This window comes from Kryptolebias marmoratus, linkage group LG9 (genome assembly GCF_001649575.2).
Source record: "Kryptolebias marmoratus isolate JLee-2015 linkage group LG9, ASM164957v2, whole genome shotgun sequence".
NCBI classification, from domain to species: Eukaryota; Metazoa; Chordata; class Actinopteri; order Cyprinodontiformes; family Rivulidae; genus Kryptolebias; species Kryptolebias marmoratus.
Window position 1 is genome coordinate 26,461,429 of NC_051438.1, and position 21,014 is coordinate 26,482,442.

The window sequence follows — 21,014 nt, forward strand, 5'->3', positions numbered from 1 at the left end:
ACAGATATGCATCTTTTAATGGTTTAAAAGAAAAAAATAAAAATCTAGTTATTTCCATGCAGTGTCCAGAAAGAGGTGTTGTTCAGCTTGTAGGGCACCGCAACTGCTTCCACCCACCTCCATCATCATCATCATATGAAATAACTTTTTGTCACAACAAAAAAATAGTGGCTGGTAAAAAAAAATTTAATTTCCACCCCTGACTACAGAGGATGTTCTTGTAACAGTCTGTAGGCTCCATTAGAAAAACAATGCTTGTAAACAGATAAGGAGAGGATAAAGAGGAAAAAAGAGGTGGAAGCTTACCCTTTACTCTCAAACTCTCAGGGATCACATCCTGGTGGAACAAAAACAAAAAGATCAAAGTTAAAAACACACCATAATGTTACACTAACCAACATCAGTGTTTCCAGTTAACTAAATTTGTACATTTCTGGATTGTAGTGTCACAGAAACTTCATTTCGGCCCAATAAAAATGATGCCAGGTACCATATATTACAAAGGCATTTCCTTCGCTTGTATGCACACGGATTACACTTTGTGTAGTCCAACCTTTTTCTTGGGTTCCGTTTTTGTTATGTTGCTTTATTGTCTTTATTTTTCAAAACCAACATTCTCCATCTTGTGTTTTCAGGCACTTTGTAGAAGCTAGTCTTATTCTTTTGTTTTTCGATTCACTTGTTGCTCTTCAGTTTCAGAACACGATTGTTACCTTTAGATGTTATTTTATTCTATTTACGCTCACTGTCTGATTCGCTTTCTGCTCTCTTTGAGTTCTTCTGATCTTGATTTATTGGAAAAATGGGGCAAAGTCACCTTAAAAATCAAAGTATAAAGACATAAAAAGTAGAGTAAATTACTATGGCCATGTGAGCCGCTGCACATTAAAGATCTATTTAGAGCATGCACAATGATCACAGTTGTAGAAAAAAAAAAGCTTCCATCAGGTCTACAATTCAAAGTAGCTGCTCTCCAGAAACCATGAATGTGAACAAAAGAGGCATAAATATTTGATTTCTCTACAGTGTGATCTGCATAGCTCATCATTCTTCTTCTCGTAAAGAAGATTTAGGCCATCTTTCTGCCGGTTCTTGCTGGGTGGCGTAGTTGCAACAAGTCCACAGCCAATAATCATGACAACCAGATGAGTCAGTTCCAGGACTTTCATTAAAAATCTGCATAATGTTTAATACATACAGTCAAATATTTTTAAACCTATTAACAGTGCATGCAGTGTAATTAAAGAATGATATACATTTATGAAAGATAATATCCAAGTGACAACACTGCAATAATAAGCGTGTTTACCCATCTTCTTGGGAGCTATATCCTGTCTCTTAGTCATTCTTATTTCCATCAGGACTACAGATAAGCTGCAGATATGAAAGGTTGCTGAAAGCAATCATCATCATCATCATCAAGAACAGGAAAGAACAACCAAATAAGCAACAATGCTGTTTTAACAAGTCTTAAATTAATTTTGGGCCTTCCTGTGGCTGCCAGCCTGCTGCTAAATATAATTGTTGGTGCTTAAAGAACACACACAAGCTGAAAACAGACAAAACAACAATAGTCCAATTACTCATATTTTCCAAACAAGGAAGATTTATAAAAAGGCTACCACCTAAAAAAAGTACATCTGAGGAAGGCGGTATTTATATTTTTGTAAATAGCTACAATATATATATATTTTATTTGTAATTACCCTTTGATTATATTTCTGATCAAGTAATCAAGCTCTTTCTGTCAAACAGGAAAAAGGAATTCAAAACCCCATTAAAAAATGATTCTATTAAAAAAAGAAAACCTTAAAAATTCTTAAATTTAAAAGCCAGAAGCAGCAGGTCAATTTTACATGATACATTACTCAAATTGGTGATTGTTAAACAACTAATGGTTGATGGGGAAAACAAATCCGGTTTCAACATTAAAAATTAAAAGCACTTCATTAAAGTCTTGAGAACTGGTATACAAAGCCACTTTTTAAAAAAGAATTTAAAAATAAATCCACTGAAAGCCAGTATAAGGATCTGAGGTGTAGGCTTTGTGCAGTACTTTAACTACTGAATGAAAATAATAATAATAATAATAATAATAATAATAATAAACAATGCAGTAAACAAATGGTGAAAATAAACATCCGCCTCATTTTTTTCCTGCTGTTTTGTAAAACAGTGTTAACGAACAGCCCAACAGACTGAAATAACCGAAACCACCTATGGAGGTGACATTTAGATTTACATTTCCAACACATGTAGAAAAGATATCAAAAGAGGCAGATTTGCAAATGGCAGACATTGTTCACACTTCATTTGATTGAGAAGAATGATTTCCCAAAAGGCCACTGGGAGGCCCGAATCTTCTGCCCGGAGACTCTGGGGACGCTGGAAGCACCCGGCTGTACAACTCAGGCTTCGTCTGCCTCTGTCACAACTCGCTGGCTGACCGCCCACATCCACCTCCATCTGTGTGTACTCTGAACTCCCATCCCTCCACCAGGACTCCCTTCCTCTTTCCAATCTGTCTCCCGTTTCAGATTTCACAAACCTCTCTTCTCCAAACGACCAACTTCATCATACCTTAAACGTCTAACATGCGTAAGTGCAAACCGCGACACAGATGTGTGACGAATTAGCAGGAAACATTGTACAAAACAGAAAGTTTTTATCTCTCTGTTGACTTTTAGGTACACTTCTCTGAAACAATAGTGAAAAAATAAACCAACTTAGTTCCTGTTTTTCTTCATAATCTTTATCTGAAAATTAGACATATACAAAATGTTAGCATAAATCTAAAGGAGACAACTCAAATAATACAAAAACACACCAAATAAGCCAGCAAAAACAATATAAACAACAATGTGGACAGTCAAACAAACCAACTTTAGATTCCCATTAAACACTAAATGTTTCTCAGCCATAAATGTGCCGACAGCCTCTGTTCTCCAAAATAACTGATAAAATCTTCCAACAGTCTTTGTTTACAAATTTTGCAAAGCCCAAAAATATTAAAGACCAGACATTACTTAAAGGAACATCTCACCCACCACCTTCCATATAAGTTTAGAATAACGTCATCTTATGTAAAGAAAGACGGACCTTCAAATTAACTTTATGCTCAGTCTTGTAAAATATTGCGACATGTCATCTTCAGAGTATGTGTTGTGAATGACTCTCGGCTACTACCACATCAAAATTTAGCTCATTATCTATAAAAATGACTGAGTTACAACTATTTTTTTGTTGTTGGCTAATGTCAATTATTTGTGGCAGCCATCTTGAATTGGATTGAATCCAAAAGGTTAAATTAGTTGTAGAGTTACATATTAAAATTAAAATCTATCCAGTGATATTCTACTGACAGAGTTGACTCCAAAACATCAATGTCAAAGTTGTAGTCTTGACATTAGCCCTTATGCAACCTTTTAGTGCTCAGATTATGTGCTAGGGACCAGTGTCAGCTACTACCACACCAGGTTTTAGGTCAATATTTAGAAGACTGACTGAGTTTTCGCAATTTTATTATGTATACAGTCAGTCGGCTTTGGCAGCCATCTTGAATTATGTTGACTCCAAAGGTTAATCAGTAGAAGACGCACATCCAATGATTATTTTCTAAAAGTTTCATTAAAACTCATCCAGTGTTCCAGGAGACATTTTGATCGCAGACACAAACACGGACAAAAACATTATCGCCCGCCTTCTCCTTACTTCAGACTCTTCTTTTCACCTCTGCTCTCTTTTATGGCAAAATTAAGCAATTTGCAGTTATTTATCAGTTTAATCTGGATTCTTAAGACTAAGGTTACACAAAATTGTTTATAATCGCGATGACAGTATAAATTGTGACCATCACCATCATCTAAACCAGGTGTGGGCATCAAGGCTAATCAGAGTCTGTTGGATTGACAAAATATATGCACAACATGAATGGATGGCACTATATTAGTCTGATTTATTGCAGTCCTTTGCCATATTGATAAGGTACCAACTAACACTGTGATAACGATATTTTTTTGTTAGCGTAGCCCTACTCCAGACCCTCCCATGCCATGACCCACAGCGGCATCCTAACCCTCAGTTTTGGCAACCACATGTCGACATCACGGATTAGCATGGACATCAGCTCCTTATTATATTACAGACTCTGTACAAAATGTGCTTTCCTAGCTCACATGGCAACTATACAGAAGCTGGTCAGAGTATGTCAGCCTAAAGCTGACTGGAACTGGAAAGTAGACAGCTTATTAACATTAGTGACAAGGGTTTATGGCGAAAAGTGACCAGCTGAGGAGAAAGACAATGAACCTATTACTGACAGGAGTCACATTAAAGCTAAAAAGTGCCTGTTAACTAACACTTCTGTACATTTAGCCATTGCTTGCTTTTCATTCCTGTCATTTCTCCCATTTCCAGCCTCTTTATCTCAATCTAATTTGTTCACCATCCTCTCCCTCTCTCTCCCTCTCTGCCTCTCTGGTTATCCCCTGTTAATCTAGATTTGCCATGTGGCCAAGCCAGAGCTGGATTGTAGGGCTTTGCACACAGTTATCCTTGCCTCCATTTTGTTTGTTCTGACATAATAGCTTCATGTCAAAGTGACAAACACTCAGAATTTGATTCAGTCCTGCATGTCAAGCAAGTCCAACAGATTTTCGCAAATTATGCACAGAGCCTCTGCCACTCAAAGTTAACTCCCTATTAGTGATTACAGGTCTTTCACTGAAGGTCTTGGAGGAGATCGATGAGAACAGCATCAATCACTGTCTTTGATATACCTAATTATGATTAGGCGGAGTGTGTCCTACACCTGACCCCATGCGTTGGATTTGACTGCGATTTTCTGAAACTATATGGGTGCAACATGTGACCGGCTGTTTATGGCTGAGTGACTCTTGGTGATTGAAGTCTGTGTGGGGAAGCTTATAAGGTCATGTCTGATCCTGTTATGCCTGTCATACACCGTCCTTCAAAAGAAGGCACGTACCATCAACACTCCAAGCTTGAATGAATGCAAATTTACCTGAAATGTTAGTTTTTATATAGTTATTGAAAGGCTAAAGTTAATATTTATTATATCTAAAAACAGAAAAAGAAAAATGGATGTTGCTCGTCTACAATATCTAATTCTATCTCATAGTGTTTACAGTGCTCACTCAGCCGTTTTGGCAAGAAAATGACCTAAACCTCTCAGCTATCTAGCCAACGGCAGAGAAAATACTCCAAGAGGGAGCTGGAATAATTTGGAAAAGGACTTTCAATGTGGCATTCACTCTCAGAAGGGCTGTACATTTCCACAGTTTTGCTTGACAGGCAGATAGATGAGCAGAGTTTACCTCTGTCCTCTCACATGACAAATTATAATAGTATGCAGATGCTGTAATGACATTCCTCTGGGATGTAATCAGAGTGCCTAGCACATTAATTTCATTCGAGTGGAAAAGCAAATACATCATTTTTGTAGCTTCTTGTCACATTCCAGCTACCTGCAGAGATACATTCATTATGTGAGTCAGTTTTTTTTTTCATTACGTAAAGAAAGGAAGTCAAAGCTAGAAAATTTCAATTACAGATGATAAAGTGAATAATTGTAGCCCCATTTAAATAAAAATAAAAAAAGTATAGTACTGAGATACTGGTTGGTTCAAACTGCTTTAAGGTTTGATTTGTACAGATAACATGAATTAAAATAATCTATCAACAGTTTTGATGTATAATTTAAAGTTGAGCTTTAAATATAGATGAAGATAAATGACTAAATAAATTAAATATACGGCTGCCACTAATGACCATTTGCATTTCAACTAATTTATCAATAAATTAATCTAAAATGACAACTGCTCTTTCAAAAATCACATTAATAATAATAAATACAATATTTTAGTTCATTTTATTTTAAGTCAACTATTGTTTCCTGTAAAACCTAACTAAAACCTGGGGTTGCGGTGGATCAGTGGTCTGTGCCGCAGTCTCGTAATCCTGAGGCTGCAGGTTTGAGACCAGGTTGAGGCCGGTTTAATCTTTCAATATTCTAATCTTTCAAAAATCTTTCAGGCAAGTTTGCTCGCTGTGGCAACCCTTGGAGAAGGAAACAGCCAAAAGAACAACAACAACAAAAACCTGCAAATAAAAAACAGTATTAGTTTAAAGCGCAAATTCCTGCATTACAAAAAACAAAATGTTTTATATTCGTATAATATCAGCTGTATGTGAATGAAGCGTCTCCCAAACAGTTTAAAAATGGAGAATAAGCAACACAGAATAAAAGGTATGTCGATTATGAAAGTTATCTACATGAATGACATTTGTGTTCCCTTCTTTGATGCTCTGAATGTTAAAGTAGACTGCATTTTATTTTTTTCTACTGATACAAGTTTCTCTGCTCTGCATTTGTCTGCCTTTGACCTTGTGTGTCTGTGACCGTTTGTTTCAATGCCACTCTCCAGAGAAGAAAGCAAAACCTGGAGACTGAAAAATGAAATGAAAAACAGAGACATCAACATACCATTAATTATGAACTTTAAGAACAGGAAAAGAAAACTAAAGCTATATTTTACCTAAATATTTAGCTAATTATTTACATTTGTTTAAAGTTCCAGAGTAATAATTCTTTATATTTTTCTTAATGGTACTCCAATAGGATGAGTTTTCAAGATATTTCACAGACTTGAGGACTGAATATCGTCAAATTTATTTATTCGTTTCTGTTGCTTAGGCAAACTGATTAACAGTAGTTTCTTTCTGGTTTTATGCAGAGTTGCCAAAATTCTTTGCCCATTTCTCATTTCTTTTCATTTAATCAAGTTTCATTTATACAGCCATCTTCCAAACGAAGCCTTACAGCCTTTCATACAAAAAGAAACAGTCGTTTCAACAGGCTCATCCTCCTTTAAGCGGATTTTGCAGATTCTGGTAACAAAACACTCCTCTCCCCAAGATCAGCTGCACTTTAGACTATTGATAGAGAAATACTCCTTCTCTGAAATCCCCTGCCAAATAGTGTGAACACAGGGCAAAGAAAAATCACATTACATCCTCCACAGACTTCAAAGTATACTTTTTACAAGATATAACAGTGAAACTCTGAGAAACTTTTTTTTTTTTTTTTCTTTTTCTTCGACTGATCCAAGGATATGTGGGCTAAGGAGAGATACAGACCATGGACAATACAATGAAGGTAAGGTTTATAGAAACTGTGCTGGGGTCCTTTAAGACCCGGATCCGACAGTTTCTTGGCAGAGGTGGATTAAAGATCATTTGCTTCTCTTCCTCTTGAAGCATTCAATCAGAAGAAACTCATCTGCTTTTACAGATACGTATATTTCAAGACTTTTTAGCTTTACAGTTTTTTTTACATTAGCAGGTAAGGGTCTGTAAAAACAAAGCATACCTCTTCCATAGCTTGTAGGTGTATTCTACATTTTTAAGAGCATTTTTTCAAACACTTGCTTCAATAAAGGTTAATATATTCAGCTATATGTCTGTTTTAACTACTTTTCATCCCTTCCAGCTTCTAACTTTTAACTGTGATACAATCTAATGACATTACCACCATCTGTTCTCTCATACGCCTTGTTTTTACTTCCTCTCACTTCTCCCACCCTCTGGAACCACCATCCTCACCTTTCAGTTGAAGCAGACTCCTTGCATGACCCCCAAAATATGTTAAAAGTAATATTTAGTCTGGAGATGTCAGACGGGCTCAAAAGTATAAGCAAACAATACCCTTTTTTCCATTCTTTAGTCAGTGCTGACTCTGATAAGAAGAAGTGCTAACTAGTGAGCAGAATTGCAAAAGGGACTCATGTGAAATGCAAACTGAAGGACCACAATCTAACTAATGTCTCTTGATAAAACAGCTGGCTCCTTTTACCTCCCATCTGCAAAAACAATCCTTTTTTAACGCCTTCATTTGCTCCAAACCAATCCATGTATTCTGAGGTGACTTAGAACCAAATCAAAAGAAAAAATAAGACACCACATGCAAATAGTTTCAAGCATTAAAAAGAAATTCTTGTTCTTTGAAAGCAGCAGGTGAAATTAATAAAAGCAGCAGGTTTTGCCTGTGGGAACTGCACTCCATCACTTGGTCAATAAGCATTCAATTACATCTTTTACTTAAAATGCTCAGCTAAAATGTCATGAAAACATCTTCTCTTTGCTCAGGCGTGCTTCACATTAATCTGATGTCTTTGGAAATAATGTCTCCTGGAGCGAAGGGAGGGATAATGATTATCTTTTTCAATAGGCAAAAAAAAAAAACGGGCTATTTTGATTCATCACATGACTCTATTGTAATTGGCTTCAAACTTGGCAAAAGCAAAGAGTCTTCTTGTTACAGACAGCAAATGAAAAATGAGGGGAATCAATACCTTGTGTCGGAATTTCACGACTGGTCGATATGGGGGCGACCCAAACCCCTCCTTGTTTGGTCTCCCACTGGTGCCAAGCACGTCGAGCCCCAACAGCAGGAAGGCAACCGACCACCATCGAGCTGTCTTCATTGGTCCTTCCCTGTCAAAAACCAAACAAGAATGGTGAATTCTCTTCTCCAACACTCTGAAGGTTCGATACCGGTCGGCCGAGCCAATTCATCAAGCATGCTGTAATTAGTGTAGACAATGAGAACTGCGAAACTGTCGCCAGTTTAAACTCGAGCTATCAATACATGCCCCACACTCAGCAAGGCGATTACATCTCTTTTTGAATCAATTATGGGGAAATAGACGTCAAGAGAAAATCTAGATAAGAAAGACAAAGAGCCAATATATTAAGGCAATTAAAGTGAGGGCTGTGGATTAATTAGGCTGAGTGTCTAAATCAAGTAACTGTGATGTGGTGGAGGGATAAGATCTTCAACAGCTCCCGCACAGGCATGCAAAGATGTAGTTCAAATATATCTATACAAAAATAATATTCACTTTACACCTCTGCTATAGAAGCATTTTCAATTATTCATTATGCTGTGTGGGAGCAAGTGTGACCTTTGCATGTCATGAATTAAATAAAACAGGACTTAGTGAGAGAGACAACATGCCCAGTGAAAATGTCACAGAAACAACATTGTTGAAGAGTAAACACATAGTAAGCATTTTCATTCAACCCATTGTGCCTCAATACAAAAACAAGTTGATAAGTTTTAGAGATACTTGGTCCAAAGTATGAAAACAAACATGGAAAAGGTGATCCTGAACTACATTGAACAGTGCGGTTTGAAAGAGTTTACTCCAGATGTTTTCTAATGCAATTCTGAAATGCGGGTCTGCACTCAATGTAAACAAATCTGCTGAAAAGCACATGGAAGATTGAGCCACATGATTAGGCTGGCCGTAGTCTTTGTTGATAAGCAAAAATGGCCGATAGGTCCGGTCAATTCGGCTGTTTCTGTAGGTAAAACGAACATGGTAATTGGCATCCATCTTTATTTAAGCAAACATTAACATTGATAAGAGAAAAGCATTGTGCAGATTTTGCAGGTAACTGCATGTCCTGTCGGGTGGTATATTTATCCCTCATCTTTCTCCGCAGTTAGACTCCCAGTCCTTGAAGCTCAGCACAAGAATCTTTGTCAGCAGCAGTTTAAACATTTAATTCATTTGATTTGTAGATGTTCGCAGGGAAACACTGAGCTGTACTTCCTGAGCAATCTCAAACCTCCAGCGCCTGCTCATCTTTCTTCAATGGAGGGAGATGACTGACAGTAGTATGGTGACCCTGCTTCCTTGTTCTACTGGAGTGACAGAGTCTGACAACAATGGCACCGTTGTGGCAGACATCTGAGCACACATGCTATTCACTGGAGGTTAGGAGGTTCCACCAGAAGAGAAGCATGTCACTATGATGATCTGGACGAACAGCAAACACTGAAAGTTTATTTTTGTGACTTTCTGCAACTTCTGTTGCTTTCCCGAGCTCCCTGGTGCCCTCGGGTTTTCTGCACAGGTTCAGCTTTGAAACCATTTTCTTTCATTTCAAACATTTTTCTTAAGGCAACATGTAAAAAAATAAAAAAAATAAAAAAGATCTGCACACTATGTTAGATGGATACTGATGGAAACGCTTAAAATAAAAAGATCACATCTACAAATTGGTAGCACACACAACTCTTTTAGATTAAAAACATTTTTAGCGCTTTTTTATTCAACCTTTAAAGACAGTTTAAGGACAATTTATAATTGTATGCTTTTATCAAACAAAGTAAATGTTGATAAAATACCGTCCTACACAAATTACTTCATTATCAGCCCACCTACACACCCATTAAGCTGCTCTCCTTTAATTTACGAAAAGATTGTTATACCCAAGATGACAGACCAGGTAAACAAAGATGATGTATGAAAATAAATTAATGTGGACACTATAACAACACACAAAAACGATAGTTTGGTATAACTTTTGTTCAAGTTTTGTTTAAAACCAAACTTTTAGCCATAGTAAATGTTTTCTTTTATCAGTTAATTATTCCTTTCTTTCAGTGGGCTGGAAAACAAACAGGAAACATGTCTGGATAAGTCTAAAGACAAGGAGTTTCTAGAAAGATCAGAGCAATTAACTGAACCTGCAGTGACCAACAGCCTAACCAATCCCCTGCAAACACATTTAGATTCACAGAGCACCAATACTATATTATTTCAACTATTAATATTACATGTATTATAATCTAAATCCAGGTAGGAACTGTCTGCAACAGCTGCCTCCCTTCTCGGCTAACAGAGAGTTTTAACCACACTGAGTGGATTACCATATCTGCCAGCACAATCAATCAACTTCTATGTGGCATCCCAGTGTTAAATGGGTTATTAATGGGCTAACCTCTGCAGGATGCTGTGTCTGAGACAAAGACATATACACTCTTAAGGAATTAACTGTGATGTCTAACAATTTTTCACATATTTAGTTAATAATTATTGGATACAACTGAACAACTAGGTTGCCTGTCAGTTTTCCACCCCTAATTATAAACTAACGGGTTCTTAAAATGTCTACAACAAGACACTGACTCTAAGAATCAGTCACAATCAAATTTATTTTTATGTACAAGAATAGTTTATAATAGGATGTCTTGATCTGATTGCACATATCAGATCGGAGAACAGAAAACTTATTTTTATTGCTTGTTACGAGAATAGCTTCCACCCTCAGCTCCTGGTCCAATTGTCTCAGATTTGATGTCAGCCACGCTGCGTTAAGGCTGCTGTACGAAAGACCCTGTTGTGATTTATCGTGCTAACATGACTGGAAGTATTTTGAAATGCAAAATGAGAGCAGTTCAGTAGCTACTTGCAACAACTGCAATTGTGTGTGTTGTGGTAGTGATAAAGCTACATTCAAATATCACCAATTTAATAAGATATTTAAAATCCAAACACTTGGCTAAATACACACGAGTCCGCCAAATTTACCCAGCGAACTCCTAAAGCTAGCATGGTTAAACAACACACTGAGGCCACACGAAAGAAATGATACAAGACAAGATGGGCCAGTGATAAGGCACAAAGGATTACAGAATCGTGCACCAAGTTTCTGGATTACCGACCAATCGTACTGGAAAAAATAAATGAATAAATAATAAGTTTAGATAAACAGTACGTCCTTTCCTCCCAACAGTTCCTGAGAAATAGCCAAAATCTCTTTGAAAAGCTCTGAAACAGCAATGCTAAGACATAAAACCATCAACCTAAATCATGAAAAAAAAAATTCTAAAGTTTGGGATGGCTCATGATCCAAGACGTACAACAAAATGTGTTATATAAGGAGTCTAATGGGGATGTTAGGCCAGCATATTTAAAGTCTGCATATAGGAGTGTGCGCATCCATGTTTGCATAAGTGCTCCAAGGCTTAAGTCGTAATTGTTTTAAAGACAAAAAAAAGGGAGCAAACAATTTGAAAGTTTTCCCCGGAACCCCTGAGGGATGCCATCATAACTTTGTCGTGTGGTTTTAAATCCCCCCGGTGCACGTCTAAGCTTTGGCATTGACTTTCAAATGAAGACTACCCATTTCCCACTATGTACACAATGAATCATGTCTTGACAACTCAGAGGCTCTGCATCACTCATCACTCCCCCACCCCCACCCCCCATCCATTTCATTCAGCAGACTTTTACCAGCCAGAGTGCCGGGCAAGCTAACAGTAACATCCACAAAAGCTCATGGGTGCACCGCGTCGCCTGAACCACACTGAGATTCAGCTGCGTATGAATTTATACAGTGTACTTACTAAAAACAGTCCTGGATCTATGGTAAAACAAGTCTGAAAAGGAAAAATACTTTGTTTAGAGTTATTGTTATTCCTTTTAAACCTTCATTATATGAATTTTTCTCCAGAAATCAAAACAATTTCCCCACGAGTTTCACGCCTTCACATCAGTTTGAACTCGAAAGGCAGCTTGTGTTTATGCGTTCAGCTGATAGGAGTGTGTGTGAGTGTGTGTGTGCAGCGCTGAGGTTCAATGTTTACTGATGGGGAGAAAGGCAGCACTGCTGGCATCAATACTGCTGCAAATTAGAATCTAATAAGATATTAAATTTTAGTATTGATTAATTTTTTTTTTGACAACTCTAGGCGACCATTAAGCAGTTTTTGCAAAAAAAAGACAATTTGGTAGCACCTAATGACACAGCTACTGATTTTTGAAAACGCATTTAACATTATTATTCCTGAATTCTCTGTTTATTTAAGCAGGTCTATCCTGTTCTCTGTCCCGTGTTCTCAATTTAAATTAGGACTGTTTCAGCTGAGGGGATGTTCAGATCTAATCAAATACACAATTCCACAGCAATCATAATAGCAAGGTTGCCTGAACTGCAGATGTTTTGATAATCATCATTATTAGACTGTTTTTCAAATTAAGTGACCAATATTGAAGATGTAAAAATAGCAATAAATCAGTTTTAATGTGACTGTTTACCCTGATATCTTTTAGGTCATATTGCAATTAAAATTTATCACTAAAAACATCATCACAATTCAATAAAACAGAGTAGCTTTAGGAGATATGGAAAAATATAATCACAATTTTATGATTCTATCAAACACAATCAAATACTAACTGTGTGAGTCAGGGGTTAATTTGTTTATGCCAGTTTCTCAGCTAGATTTAAAAGCTATATTTATATTTGCATGATACACTAACAAACAAACAGCACCATTTCTTTGCTTTCAGTTTCTCATTCACGTGCTTGTCAGATGTTGAGCTGCTGTTTCACACAAACACTTCTCAAAAGATATTTATACAGCTGCATTCTTTATATGTGCAATGTATATTTTTTTAAACTTTTAACTAGACAACTATTGGCACAATCTTCCAATGTCTTAATTATCACCTGACGCAACAGCGAAAAAAAAAAAAAAAAAGTTTGTTTCATCACCAACTCCAATTCTATTTTGAGTCGGGGTCAGGGGTTAATCATGTTCTGATGTCGTTGTAACGCAGATGAGAACTACTCTGAATGCAAAAGGAGGATTTAGAATTGTTGAAGTGCAGCGCCCGGACCATTTATGGTAGCCATTAGGCGCTAACAGGAGTATCAAGCGAGCAACATCAGTTTCCACCTTCCTCTGAAAAAGTGAAGCAAATTACAGAGTCAATTGCAGCTTTTATTGCGAAGGATTTGCATTTGCATTACCTGGTTGAAAACCAGAGCTTTTGAACCATGTTTTCACACATTTGGACCCACTAGAGAACATGACCATCACAGCTATTCTGACTCTAACAGGACCAAAAACCAAAGTTATAGAGACACTGAAGAAAGCAGAATCCTACATCACTGCATTCAGATCTTGTTTGAATGAAAACTCTTTAAAACTACAGCGTTAGAGCAAAAATATTTTGTTTCTTTTAGGTCTGAGAGATTCTACGCTTAGGGTTTTGTTTGAAATGTGATTATTGATGCATAGATAATTGTTTTATAATTGCATCGCAGCCGTCTGAATTGTAATCGATTCAGACTGTAATGTGCCCAAAGATTCCCACCCCGAAAAAAGGTCCTTTATGGTAAAATGGTTTTAGTAGATTGAATTGTGAAGATGCACCATAAAATAGACAAATTAAGTAAATGCTAAAAAAACAAAAGTACTTTAAAAGTTTATCCATTTCTTGCAGACTGGCACCGTGTATTGTTTCTGTTACTCAACCCTTTTATGTGCTTTAACTATATATTTAGGTTTTAACTTGAAACCCTGAGCTTTGTGGTTCTATTACACAACTCCAGAGTGTGAGTAATTATATGTATAGGGGAGCAGGGCAGGCTGAAATCAACATGCACGCTCAGTCAACAGACTGTGGCCAAACAACACCGCTGTTACATTCAGAGGGAGGTTTAAGACTTTCTCAAGGTCACTGTGCTTGTGTAATCTCACACATCGCAAATAAAAGCAAGAAAAGGCTCCTTCTGATGGTTCAACAGTAAATATACAGCAACCCTACCAACCATGATGCTTCACAAAACAAAAACTGTAACAAGACACTGGATTACAAATTTAATTCTTCACAAAAAATGTTTAGAAGCTGTTAGTATTTTTATGTGTCTCACATTTTTAATTGCATCCCATTTATGAAACACTAATAAGGTCACATTAGAGGATTTTTTTTGCCTTAAAATAGATAAGGTTGTTAATTAGTCCATGCCAAAACATTCAAAATAGAGCCCATTGGCTTAAACCAGAAAACAAGACAATATCTTTGTTTGAGAAAGCCTTCCAGCTCTTTTGCACACCGGGACGTCCTGCTCCTCCTACAATTTTATGCAAATGTTTCTCCATTCATTTGTAAATTAAAGCAGGAACACAATGGGCAACAGTTAAAGCTTGCAAGAAAATTATGCAACGTGATTTTACATCGCATTCATTTAGGAGACATTTTCATTTAAAGCAAATTGGGAAAAAAAACAACCCATTGGGCTCCAATGTGGTGTTAAGTACACTTGAAAAATAAACTTTGACATGTTGGCTGGGAAAGTTTTCTACTAAAAGACAACCACTCTGTCCCCTGAGATAAAGCCACGAGGAACACAGTTTTATTTCCTTAAGAGTTAAGAGTTGTTGGAATAGCACCACTTTAACTTTTCTCTCATTAAAAAAAAAAAAAGGTAGAGCAGCATTTTCAGTCTTCTGTTAGATGTAATTTGTTTGTCGCTTTAAGGAGACCGCAGACAGAAAGAAAGGGCTTCAGTTAACCGTCAAATAAGACAATGGAAGTACTTGAAATATAAAGTACACTTTGACAGTTTTAGTAAAACCTTTTCTAAAGTAAAAATTTGCTTTGCTGCTGCTGGTGGGCCGTTTAGATGTCATAATGGCCCTCTTACTTAATCTACAAAACTGGGGTCAAACAAAATCTACTGTAGGTACGAATAAATTCCTCACATTTTCTTGAATAGTATAAAAATAATTGTGTTGTTCCTGTTCTTCTATAGATTACTGTTGGGTGTTTTCTACACTAAAGGAGGCGTTTAAGGAATTGCTGAACCTTTACTTTTTGTATTCAGAGAGTTTAGGGAGACTAGTTGGTAAAAAAGAAGAAAAAATACCTCAAAACTGAAAGAGAGTTACAAGAAAATGTGTCCATTTTCAATTGTGGTCTCACTGAAATCTGAATGTTTGCAGCTAAGCATCATCAAGCCATGTGGCCGTGTTTTGAAAGGACAGTTTTTATAAAACTTGGCTCATTTTCACGTGCACGGCTTGTTAAAATGCATTCTGGGCCGTGCAAATTATTTTGTTGCCCACCTCGGCAGCTGCCATCACATTTATGACCTCATTTTCTGGAGTAAACTTAAAATTCAGCTGAGATTTTATGTTAGCTTACTATATCTTAGTATCTATCCTATATCTTTATCAGTTTATCTTAAGTATGACTTTTTTAATATAAGTTTAGTTTAGCTTTTTACATTCTAGTTTTTCATCTGTTTGTTACTTTTAATCATTTAGATTATCTTAGCTCATGTTTTAGAAAAGTTTAGTTTAGCTTTATATATTATTTTGTGTTTTCATGTTACTTTTGCTTTGTATTTTTTGTGTTTTCATGCTGTAAAGCGCTTTGAACCGCCTTGTTGCTGAAAAGTGCTATATAAATACATTTGACTTGACTTACAGCTGGTGACTGTTTCAAGAGAGAATATGACAAACTTTGTGAACATCAAAACTCAAGCGACGAGGCTGCGCACCTCTGCGACTCACTTATATAAACAATTTATACAGCACCTTTCATAAATACCACAAAGTGCTTCACAGTAAAAGACAAAATTGTGTATATAATGACAAAATATATAATTATATATACATACAGCATCCATACAGACATAAAATCGGATATAGAACACAGCAAAATGCCTTAAAAGCCCTACATCTAACTAAAAGCTGAAATAATCCCATTTACAGAAACACTAAAACTTCAGGAGACGCCCTCATGAATGGTGTTCACCAACTAGTCACAGCCCAGAGAGACACCACCTTTAGATTCTCCATTTTTAATTAGGATCCTTTATATAAAATAAAATAAAAAATCCAGTTTGACTGAACTCTGAGTTTAAATGAAGGGCTTCTGACATGTGAATGTGTCACAGATTGTCAGTGGACTTTTAACTGGGATGCATGACTCTAATTCCCGTTTGTAATCAGTTTTTGATAAAACCTACATTACTGTTTTTTTAAGTTCTCAGCCACTGATTGGTTTGATTTAGTTGACAAAAATACTCGTTTTGATTTCCGCCTTAAAAAGGTTTTCTGGCAAACAGCCCGTGACCAAGAGAAAAGCCTTCTAATGCGTCTCTTCCAGCATGTGAGAGGGGCAGCAGCACATTACCGCAGCCACAGACAAGTCCGGGCTGTTAGCATAAGTCAAATTACTTTAATAAGCTATAATGGGCAGATAAGCTCAGGTTGCAGTGAATGACTTCCTGAGAGGAAGAGAGAGACGCATCTGCAGCCACATCAAAACAAAAGTAACACAGTAGATGATGATTTCTGCAGGTACAAAACTATATCACTTCATCAAAATTATGCATCTGTTCAGAATCAACGGTAATACTTCAGAGTGATCCCAGCTCAGTATAAAACATCTGATATCAAAGTCGGTATGCTTGCACTTTCAGCAATATCATAAATTTGTTGCCACTGAAAATGGCTGCCAAAGAATAGACGCAAACGCTACAGACCATGCGGTTTAAGTGGTACTGTTGCCAAACTAAAAATAAACATTATTTTTAATGGATTCAAAGGTCTGAAAGGGAACTGGGAGAATTCACCCAATTTATGTTGAATGATTGAGAGGTGATGGTGTGATGCAAAATAATAAAAAATAATAAAAAGTGGAGAACAGCAAACTGCATTCTGGCTGCTTTCCGCGATGTTTGCAAACAAGAATATAAACCAATCCCTGGCATTTGTTAGGCATGATCTTACAGCAACATTAAATTTAAGATAAACAAAACAAAATTACTGAAAAACAAGCAAGAAATAAAGCTGACTGTACTTGAAGAAAATGTAGTAAATCAACAGATTTGGGCACAATTCCAAACATGTGCAAAGATTGATTTAATTTATAATATATGCCTATATTGTAATTTACACTTTGAATTAGTAATCAGTCAGTTAATATGAGTCACAGCTATAATATAAAGTGAAACAAAAAATGTTTTAATATCTTATTAATGCCCCAGTTCTGTTTGTGAGGTCTCCACTAGGCTGGCTGGTTTTAGACAGATACAGGTCTGATTTATAAAAGCTTTCACATGTAAAAAAATGTGCTTTTTATTCATTTCTATTTTTATTTTTTAAGTCACGCTTTTTCTGAGCTGCTCTTTGGACAAAAGTGTAACAAAAACAGCCAGCCTGTAATACAAATACTAACCAAAGGTTTTCAAAATATTTTCAAATAAATGTAAATATTTAAACTCTTATCTTGGTTGTCATCTACAAAAATGGCCATTTATAAAACAAGAGAAAATGTTTTTTTGTTTTTTTTTTTTGCTCAATAAGTGCTGTATGTGCAATCACAGGAATGCTACCAAACATTTTAAAAGTAATTAAAATTCTTGTCAAAAAGATTAAGTGGTTTCTTTTTCAGAAAGGTGCAGCATTTTCAAAATGGCGACGTCATGATTCCACTTCTCTGCAACTTGAAATATTTTGCAGTTGTTAACAGATTAATAAAGTTTAAATTTATATTTTAAGAGGTCTTAAATGCTGGATATCCCACAGTATAACACAGCTGATTTTAATTAAAATAAAAAGCTGGAGCAGCCGCAGAGACTCACCGTCAGGATGTCGGAGAGGCCGAACTCTGTCCGTTTACTGAAAATAATGGTTGTTTTCTGGATGACAAATAAACCACACGTCTACAGAAAGGCGAGTGGATTTCTCCCGGACATGTTAGGACCATTTATTTATCTGGTTTACAGTAAATAATCAATCAGCAGGTGTGGTGAAATTCAAGGTTTTAAGGCTCGGTGCTGCCCCCTGCTGGGCGGAGTCCGGCGGAAACCAGAGCTGCACAAACAAACTCAGGAGGTATTAATACAATCTTTTAAATATTTGTTTATTGCACAAAACTCAATACCTACACTATGTCATATTGTGTGTGTCTGATACCAAAATATCTCAATCCACTATGGCCGCCACAGCCGACTGATCTTAGAAAACGCATAAATGGTTTTGATTTGGTTAATTTTCTAGAGATTGTGCTAAATTTTGTCAACCCTGTTTGTTTTTTTAACAACATATATCTTGAACCACTGGGCAAATTTTAGTGAAACTTTCAGAAATTAAATTTTAGGTGCACATCCACAACTGATTAACTTTTGGAGCCAACCTAATTCAAGATGTCTGCCACTGCTAATCATTAGCCAACACAAAAATGCCTATAACTCAGTCCGTTTTACAGATACTAAACTAAAATTTGATGTGGTGGTAGCTGAGAGTCCTTTGCAGCAAATACGTTAAGGCAACAAACGTGACTTGTGGCAAGCATTCGTTTAAGAAATGCTCAGACTTTATTGGTAGACTCATTTGCTCATGATACCTCTCGGGAGTTATGAATTTGCACACTGCAGGCCTAAAATCTAAATGAGCAGCCTCGCTTATCATTGTAAACCCTTTAAAGCTCCCGTCACGGTCCCCCCGTAAGAAAACACCGCTATCTTCACTTGTCAAAATGAAGCCCACCTGCACTGCTGAGAAACAGGATTGCGGCAGGGGAGTGGGGGCCCGATTGCTCCCAGTTTGCTCTGTAAACCAACGAGTCCTCACAGAGTCATTTGAAATTATTCAAATTGTCAGAGAGGTCACTGGAGGGGAACTTCAGTCAGCAGATAAACTGCTCAGTGTTTGTTGCTCCCCTTTACACCCCTGTCCACCCAGTGGCTTAGCTGACACGTCCCCTGACCTCCGGTGGGCAGATCTTTTTAAGCGAGCTCAGCTGTATTTCTGTGTACAGATCAATTTAGCTGGAGTACTACAGCTTGCTCCTGAGCTGTATGGAAGAACACTGGTGCGTATGTTGTGTGTGCAGCCCGGGCATCTTGAATTAGCATGTCTTATTTGGCAGCGCTATAATGACAGCTCTTATACAGTCTCTTATTCATACATCCCTAGCAGCACTGTAGACTGATAAAGGACTCGCTCAACTTCAAAGCACAACCAAAACCACAGGAAACACTCTTTCCCCAAGGATACTGCCTCTGTTTGGTCCTCGCATTTTCTTGAAAATTGGTGAAAAGGCTGTGCCAATCTCTCAGACGGAGTACAACGCAGCAAGAGAGGGATGATTCTGAATGTCATACATCACTAAACGAGCATCTCATACAGCATATAATGGTTCAGCATGGTGTCTCTGTGAATCACTTTCACAAATTTCTCACAAACCGTGGCTGCTTTGTTTTAATTTTTCTTTTTCCATGCATCAAAGAACCACTATCTGCCTCTGTGGTCTACATATTTTCAATGTGCATAACAATAATACGGTTTCAGAAAAACATGCGGACACTTGGTTTGCATATGAGATGGGGTGGGGGGGAATATATTTTTCTCCGGTTTTCTGGTGGCTCCACATGAGGAAAATCTCTAACAACTCAAACAGACCAGAGTCCATTTCTTTCTGCAAGAGCTGGAGTCAGCGTGTCAGTTAATAAATGGTAAAGTGGGTTCATAAAAAGGGGCAGCGCTTGCCTAAAGGTTAGTACAGTCGGCTGGTGAATGGAACGCTTTACGCTCTCTGTATATTCTCAAGGCCGAGTAAAAGAAACAGGGTGTTTGAAGTACAGAGGCAAAAATGTTCCATCCTGCAGAAAATACTGCTGCGATTCTCCACGGGGCAAAGTACTAATCCACAAATACTACTGAGACACCTCAAACTGGGCAGTAATTTATACAAAAAAGAGAGCACCTTTATACTTTCAGAGATGACCAGTGACCTTTACTTTAGAAGCAGGAGGGAGAGACTGGCGCCTGTATTATGACGTTTCATTTCACAGAGCTCATACTTCGGAGCACAGACCTTATAAATGTGCTCTATAAACTAAGCAGGATCATTACCTAAGCTCTAAACCAGAAAATAAAAATAAATACAACACATGTATCGATTTAACCTGTTTTTATCCATCTTTTCTTCACAAAAGCCTGAAGCATTTTTCGCCTTACTTTGTTCGAGTGCAGATGGTACAAATCAAAGACATTAACTAAAAAAAAGAATTTAATTTTCTGTGAGAATGACTGCTGAGACCTTCAAAATAAGCCAAGAGGTTAAAGCTCAAAGAAGCAGAATACTTGCTTAAAACTAAAAGGAGCAAAATGCTAACCAACAGCTTATATAAGGAAAAGAATAGCTTAAAGGTAAAAGTAGTGACATAGTAGGTAAAATCAATAAAAATGGTAGATAAAAGTGGCAAAATGATAACTAAAAGGATCGAAAAACTAGCTAAAAGCTAAAAGCGAAAGTCAAGCTAAAGGCTAAAAATAGAAGAAAAGTAGCTAAAAGTAGCAAATGGTTAGCTAAGAGCTAAAAGTAGCGTAAGGT

General features: G+C 37.0%; 1 protein-coding gene across 3 annotated transcripts in view; it reads right to left on the bottom strand.

The window, feature by feature from the left end:
* fstl5 (follistatin-like 5) overlaps positions 1-21,014 on the bottom strand; it is a 151,873-nt gene that overhangs the window by 114,685 nt on the left and 16,174 nt on the right. The window contains exons 1-3 of one of the 3 annotated variants that reach the window (XM_017417480.3): positions 18,259-18,394; positions 8,373-8,514; positions 307-337 (exon numbers count right to left, since the gene is read on the bottom strand). In XM_017417480.3, coding sequence (XP_017272969.1) covers positions 307-337; positions 8,373-8,504 — 163 coding nt within the window. In that variant the 5' untranslated portion in view covers positions 8,505-8,514; positions 18,259-18,394. Of the gene's footprint in view, positions 1-306; positions 338-8,372; positions 8,515-18,258; positions 18,395-21,014 lie in introns of those variants that run through there. The other 2 variants (XM_025006188.2, XM_017417479.2) reach the window with 2 other exon arrangements.